Genomic DNA, 7,685 nt, shown 5'->3' on the forward strand with positions numbered 1-7,685 from the left:
AAAAAAAAAAGAAAGCTTATGTTGTAACCACAGCTGGAGCCTAGGTCCTCTGCCTGGAGACTCTGGTGTGGGTCTTGATGAGATGGTCAGTGCATTCCTGACAGGGAGGCTTGGTGAATAGTGTCTTTCCAGAGGTTGGGGGTCAGGCAGCTATAGGTCCTAGAGATGGCATCAAAGGTAGCCTTGGTGAAGTTGTCCAGGGTGGCAGTGCAGCCCCTGGCTGAGGTGTAGCAGTCGTCAATACCGGCCATCAGCAGCAGCATCTTGGGCACAGGAGTTGAGATGATGCCATTGTTCCTGGGGGCAGGGATAAGGTATACTAGCTCAGAGCTAAAGCAGCCTGTCACCATACAGGGGGCGATGTAGGACTTGCCAGTCTTGTTCCCCCAATAACCTCTCCACATAGGGACAATGGAAAGCTTGGCCAGGATGATGGTCCCTTGGATGGCAGTAGTAACCTCCTTGAGGCACTTGACACCTAGACCGATGTGGCCATGATGGTTCCTAACAGTAGCAAATGCCTTGAATCTGGTGCGCTGGCCAGTGTGGGTCTGTTTCCACACAAGCATAATCTTCAAAACCTCACCCATGAGAGATGCCACCCTGAAAAAAGCCAATGATATCACATTCCTCGATGGGCAGGGAGAAGAGATAGGTCTCCAGGACTTGATCTTCATGTGCTTGACCAGAGGGCCCAGCTTGGTGATGGGTATCCACTCCTTGTCCTCAGTTGTGCCTCTATGAGTTCCATAGTCTCAGCTCCAGCCTTGACCATGGCCACGAGCCCAGTCCTGCATGCTGCTACCAAAGCCTCTGAGGAAGCCGTGGCAGTTTTCCATTTAGGGTCCCCAGGGCCTCTAGGACCTCCCGCCACATTGGCATCATCCTCCAGTTTGGTGATTTCTCAGGAAGGAAGCTGTTCAATTTTATCTCAAAATAGATTATGCTTCTCCTCTTCCTCTGCCTGGCTAACACTTGATCAACATAACCTTCTTGATGCCCTGACAAGTTAACCCAGGGTCCCAGCTCTGGGTCCCCCAGTGCTTGGTGCTGGCTCTATCGTGTCACTCCTATCCACTGTGGATTTACTCCTCTGCATTTCACACATGCTACTGAAACTTCCTTAAGGGAAGAGATTGGGTCCTTTATTTGTGTCTTCTAGCATACTTGCCAGATAACAGATGCTCACGAAGGAGAATTCCTTCTGTTTGCAAAGACAAGTTTCCCAAAGCTCAAGTTCCTTCCCCACTAGCACACCCTGGAACTAAGCAATTCTGAGACTTCAAGGGCTTTCACAGGACACTGAAAGAACTGTCCTAGAAGAAGCCACAGTAACTTTTTATTTTATTTACTTATTTTTGAGACAAAGTCTCTTTCTATTGCCCAGGCTGGAGTATAATGGTGTGATCTCGGCTCACTGCAACCTCCGCCTCCTGGGTTCAAGTGATTCTCCTGCCTCAGCCTCCTGAGTAGCTGGGATTATAGGTGCCTGCCACCATGTGGGGCTAAGTGTTGTATTGTTAGTAGAGATAGGGTTTCACCATATTGACCAGGCTGGTCTCGAACTCCTAACCTCAGGTGATCTGCCTGCCTTGGCCTCCCAAAGCGGTGAGATTACAGGCATGAGCCACCACACCTGGCAACAGTAACTTTTTTTTTTTGAGATGGAGTCTTGTTCTGTCACCCAGGCTGGAGTGCAATGGTGCAACCTCGGCTCACTGCAACCTCAGCCTCCAGGTTCAAGCAATTATCTGCCTCAGCATCCCCAGATTACAGGCGCCTGCCACCATGCCCGACTAATTTTTTGTATTTTTAGTAGAGATGGGGTTTCACCATCTTGGCTAGGCTGTTCTTGAACTCCTGACTTTATGATCCACCCACCTCGGCCTCCCAAAGGGCTGGGATTACAGGTGTGAGCCACCGTGCCCGGCCAACAGTAACTTTTTAAAAGAAGTTAGATTGGCTGGACACGGTGGCTCATGCCTGTAATCCTAGCACTTTGGGAGGCTGAAGCGGGTGGATTGCCTGAACTCAGGAATTTGAGACTAGCCTGAGCAACATGGTGAAACCCTGTCTCTACTAAAAATACAAAAAAATTAGCTGGGCATGGTGGTGCATGCCTGTAGTCCCAGCTACTTGAGAGATTGAGGCAAGAGAATTGCTTGAACCCAGGAGGCAGAGTTGCAATGAGTTGAGACTGTGCCACTGTACTGCAGCCTGGGTGACAGAGTGAGGCTCTGTCTCCATAAATGAATGAATGAACGAACGAACAAAGTTAGATCATTTCCTTCTTCCACCCTGGCTTCCCATCTCACTCACAGGGAAAGCAAAAGTCCACACAAGGCTCTACTGGGACTGGCCACTGCCTTTCTGGTGCCAACTCCTGTTCTTCTGTGAAGCCACACTGGCCTTACTGTTCTCCAGCACATGAAGCCTGTACCTGTCTCAGGGCCTCTGCACTCACATCTCCCTCCACCTGGAATGCTCCCTCCCTAGGTTTCTGGATCAACCCCTTGCTTCCTTATATCTTTGCTCAAAGGTCACTTGTCAGTCGGGTACAGTGGCTCATTCCTGTAATCCCAGCACTTTGGCAGGCTGAGGCAGGCAGGTTTCATGAGCTCAGGAGTTTGAGACCAGCCTGGACAACATGGTGAAACCCCATCTCTACTAAAACAATACAAAAAAATTTAGCTGGGTGTGGTGGCACATGCCTGTAGTCCTAGCTACTTGGGAGGCTGAGGCAAGAGAATTGCTTGAACCCGGGAGGTAGAGGTTGCAATGAGCCAAGATCGTGCCACTGCACTCCAGCCTGGGCGACAGAGCAAGACTGACTGTCTCAAAAAACAAAAGTCACTTGTCAGGAAAGCTTTTCCTGTCCATCTGAGACAATAGCAAACTCCCTTTGGGCTCCTTATCTTACTAAATTTATCTCTTTGGTGCTTATCATCACCTGACACAGTATAAATCTGTATATCCATGTTTACTTGTTTACTGCCTACCTCTCCTCTCCAGAAGTCAGGTCCAGGAGGACAGGGACTCTGTTGTCTTCACAGCTGGGTCCCTAGCACAGAGCATATGGCTTGGCTCTAGTCCCAACTGGCACAGGGTAAGTGCTCATTACATATTTGCTGAATGAATAAATGAATGAAGAACTACTTAAGAGCCAGGCCAAATACCCCACTCTTTGCGCGTGAATGAACTAGAGTTGTCTGACTATAGAAGGACTGAGAGGCTGAAATACTAAGACTGGCAGGTATCCAACATGTTCAAACTTGTAGTCCACCCAAGGTATCTGGTTTGGCAATGAAGACAAGGCGAACATGGGATGCTGCATAAGGAGGAACATCTAAAAGGAAGAGAGATAAATTATATGGGATGAAAACACCTGTTTTTTTTTCAAATCAGAGGGAAAATATTGCCTTCTGAAGTCTCACTGCCAAAAGTAAGCTCTATTAAAAACCAGAGCTGTATTACCCTTCCTGTGTGTAGCTTGTCTCATATGGCAATTCTATTCAGCTTCCAAGGCACAAAAGCAACCTTATAAATGAACTGAAAACATTTGTTTTTATTTTTTTGAAACAGGGTCTCACTCTGTTATGCAGGCTGGAGTGCAGTGTTGCGATCATGGCTCACTACAGACTTGACCTCCCCTCCCCAGGGTCAGGTGATCCTCCTGCCTCAGTCACCGAAGTAGCTGGGACTACAGGCATGCATCACCTTGCCCCAATTTTTTTTTTGAATTTTTGTAGACACAGGGTCTCGCTGTGTTGCCCAGGCTGGTCGTGAACTCCTCGGCTCAAGTGATCCGCCCACCTTGGCTTCCCAAAGTGCTAGGAGTACAGATGTGAGCCACTGTGCCCAGCCTGAAAACATTTATTGAGAGACAATATAGAAGAGTGGTTAAGAGCTGACTTCTGGAACCAATTGCCTGCATTCAAATCCCAGCCTTGCCACTTTCTAGTTGCACAACCTTGGCAACTTATTTATCTGTGCCTCAGTTCCCTCTATGAAAACTGGATCAGTAGGCCAGGTGTGGCGGCTCATGCCTATAATCCTAGCACTTGGGGAGGCTGAGGTGGGCAGATCACGAGGCTAGGAGATCGAGACTATCCTGGCTAACACGGTGAAACCCCATCTCTACTAAAAATACAAAAAATTAGCCGGGCGTGGTGGCGGCGGGCGCCTGTAGTCCCAGCTACTTGGGAGGCTGAGGCAGGAGAATGGCGTGAACCCGGGAGGCGGAGCTTGCAGTGAGCCAAAATTGTGCCACTGCACTTCAGCCTGGGTGACAGAGAGAGACTCCATCTCAAAAAAAAAAAGAAAAAAGAAAATTGGATCAGTTGACATCTGTAAGGTACTCAGGAGTATAGAGTGCTTGCTATGCTGTTATGACTATTTTTTTCGAGACAGGGTCTCACTCTGTTGCCCAGGCTGGAGTGCAAGGGTACCATCACAGCTCACTGTAGCCTCTGCCTCCTGGCTTCAAGCAGTTCTCCTACCTCAGCCTCCCAAGTAGCTGGGACTACAGGCGTGTGCCACCACACCTGGCTAATTTTTGTACTTTTTGGTAGAGATGGGATTTAACCATGTTGCCCAGGCTGGTCTTGAACTCCTGACCTCAAGTGATCTGCCTACCTCGGCCTCCCAAAGTGTTGAGATTATAGGTCTGAGCCACCGTGCCTGGCCTTGCTATGACTATTATTGAAACACATAGGAACTAGCCTTCCCAACCAGCCTTCTCCGCTGTTGAAACATTCAATATTGTATTAATCAGCCAACACTTAGCATCCACTATGTACCAAGCACTGTGATAGGTACTAGGGGGTATGACAAGGTGAATCAAGATGGGTTCTGCCCGTGTTGTGCTCACAATTTACTAATGACCATGAACATTCCTGGGACTGATTCTGTAGAAACAGTCTAGCTCTCTAGAAGTGGAACAGGATCACTGGACAAGAGGTTTGCCAGGAAGGCACCCCAAAGCAGCAGCTCCTCATCTCAGGGTTTTTTTTTTAAATTTATTTTATTTTATTTTATTTTTTGCGATCGAGTCTTGCTCTGTTGCCAGGCTGGAGTGTAGTGGTATGATCTTGGTTCACTGCAACCTCCACCTCCCAGGTTCAAGCGGTTTTCCTGCCTCAGCTTCCTGAGTAGCTAGGACTACAGGCGTGCACCACCAGGCCCAGCTAATTTTTGTACTTTTGTTTAGCAGAGATGGGGTTTCACCATGTTGGCCAGGATGGTCTCGATCTCTTGACCACGTGATCTGCCCACCTCAGCCTCCTAAAGTGCTGAGATTACAGGTGTGAGCCACAGCGCCCCACCCTCGCCTGTTTTAAGGTTGAAACATAAAGGAAAACGGTGTTTTTCTTTGTGTCAGCACCCATGATAGGCAAACAACCTACTACCTATTTGCACTTCATTTCCAAAGGCTAAATAAGCAATGCTTGATTCTTGCTGTGAGCCAGGAAGCCATAAAGTAACAAGGCCTTTCATGATGTGGCCCCTACCTGTGCTTTCTTGCCTCAGCTTCTACCACCAACTAACCCCCCGCCCCTTCACTCCAGCATTTGGAACTTTCCTAAACATGTCAGGCCATCTCACGCCCTTTGCACAGCTGCTCCCTTTCTGAAATGCTCACCCCTGACTTTTTTTACCTGCCTAATTTCTACTTGTTCTCTGGGTTCAGCTCCAAGGATTTCTTCCTCCAGGACATCTTTGCCAATACCCGAACCTGACCAAGGGGACTCCTCAAAGGTGCTCCCATAGCATCGATCCCAGTGGACTATAATTGTAATCACTGATGTCTGTGTCTGCCATATTACCCATACCCAGAAGGCAAGGTGGTATCTGACAGGGTTTTGTATCCTCAGCCCCTAACACGGCAGTTGTTTTGAAAACATACGGCTGGGGACATCTGAAGGGCACTGGTCATTCTGCTCTTCTTATTTCCTTTTTTTTTTTTTTTTTGAGATGGAGTCTTGCTCTGTCACCCAGGCTGGGGTGCAGTGGCGTGATCTTGGCTCACTGCAATCTCTGCCTCCCAGGTTCAAGCGATTCTCCTGCCTCAGCCTCCTGAGTAGCTGAGATTACAGGTGCTTGCCAATACTCTTGGCTAGTTTTTATATTTTTAGTAGAGATGGGGTTTCACCATGTTGGCCAGGCTGGTCTTGAACTCCTGACCTTAGGTGATCCACCCACCTTGGCCTCCCAAAGTCCTGGGATTACAGGTGTGAGCCACCACGCCCGGCCTGTTCTTCTTATTTCCTTAATTCTCATCCTCATCACTGTCCTCATCAGCCCCCTTCAAATGACCAAGATGATCCTTAAGAAAAATCTTAATATAGAAAAATAAAATGTCTTTACTAGAATGGCACCTTCTCAGTGAGACTCACCCAATACCCTGTTTAGCACTGCAGCCGCCCCACCACCAAAGACTACAATCCTCATCAGTTTCCCTTCTCCTACTTTTTCTTTTTTTCCATAGCACTTGTCATTGTCTAATATACTAGATACTTTACTTACTGATTATATATAGCATGTATTACCTGTCTACTCTCTCTAGAATAGAAGCTCCATGAAGATGAGAATCACTGTCTAGTTTGAAGAGTAATGTGTTTTAAGTGTCCAGAATACTGCTTGGCATGTAGTAGGCACTCAATACAAATTGTTGAATAAATCGTTATATGAAACATATATGTCTTATAACAATCTTGTAACAATCTTGCATTGCAGGTATTTTAATCCCATTTTCTAGATCAAGAAACTGAGCTCAAAGTCATTTGTTCAAGTGAATGCAGTTAAACAGATGGTGTAGCTGGGCTCTCATTCATTCCCATTTCCAAGTGTATCTGGCAGTTTTGTTATCTTTCAATAGGTCGGGTGGGTCTCCTGACAGATGATGCTTCTTGAATGTTACAAAATCTGCTTTAGCTTAATCTTCCTAATCAACCAAAACCAAGAAATTTCTCTAACACTTTGGATAGTAAATCATATGCTGCTAGCACACTACAGTTTCCTTAGGAGAGAGAAAGACAACAGTCTAGGGATTCAAAAATAAATACAGTCCCAACGTTTGAGTTCAGAGGTCATGATATTCAGGTATTGTTCAGGTTCATTACTTTTAGAAAACATATAGATCCCATCAAGTCTCAGCTGGTCCACTTGGAGATCTGCAGAAAATTTTTCTGAAATGCACGGCTATGTTAATTTTTTTTTTTTTTTAAACTGGGCATGGTGGTGTGTGCCAATAGTTCCAGCTACTCAGAAGGCTGAGGCAGGTGGATCACTTCAGCCCAGGAGTTCGAGACCAACCTGGACAACATAGCAAGACATCTCTAAAGAAAAAAAAAAGTGTGTGTGATTGTACCAACAACTCTGAATGTACTAAAAAAAATTGAGTTGTATACTTTATTTTTATTTTTTATTTTTTGAGACAAAGTCTTGCTTTGTCACCCAGACTAGAGTGTAGTGGTGCAATTTTAGCTCACTGCAACCTCCACTTCCCATGTTCAAGTGATTCTCCTGCCACAGCCTCCTCCTAAGTAGCTGAGATTACAGGGATGTGCCACCATGCCTGGCTAATTAATTTTGTATTTTTGGTAGAGAGGGGGTTTCACCATGTTGGCCAGGCTGGTCTTGAACTCCCGACCTCAGGTGATCTGCCTGCCTTGGCCTCCCAAAGT

At 46.8% G+C, this 7,685-nt stretch overlaps 1 protein-coding gene and 1 pseudogene across 2 annotated transcripts in view; both read right to left on the reverse strand.

Annotated features, from left to right (window-relative positions):
• Positions 1–16: 16 nt before the first annotated feature.
• Positions 17–5,935, reverse strand: LOC105504617 (annotated as a pseudogene). The gene is made up of 3 exons (XR_001000636.1): positions 5,906–5,935; positions 3,273–3,346; positions 17–738 (listed from the first exon to the last, which is right to left on the reverse strand). The product of XR_001000636.1 is annotated as a 40S ribosomal protein S2 pseudogene (transcript).
• A 333-nt stretch (positions 5,936–6,268) lies between these two features.
• TANGO6 (transport and golgi organization 6 homolog (Drosophila)) overlaps positions 6,269–7,685 on the reverse strand; it is a 238,985-nt gene continuing 237,568 nt past the window's right edge. The window contains exon 16 of the mRNA XM_011932126.1: positions 6,269–6,304. Coding sequence (XP_011787516.1) covers positions 6,269–6,304 — 36 coding nt within the window. The remainder of the gene's footprint in view (positions 6,305–7,685) is intronic.

Source organism: Colobus angolensis, unplaced genomic scaffold (genome assembly GCF_000951035.1).
Source record: "Colobus angolensis palliatus isolate OR3802 unplaced genomic scaffold, Cang.pa_1.0 Scaffold93, whole genome shotgun sequence".
NCBI lineage: Eukaryota > Metazoa > Chordata > Mammalia > Primates > Cercopithecidae > Colobus > Colobus angolensis.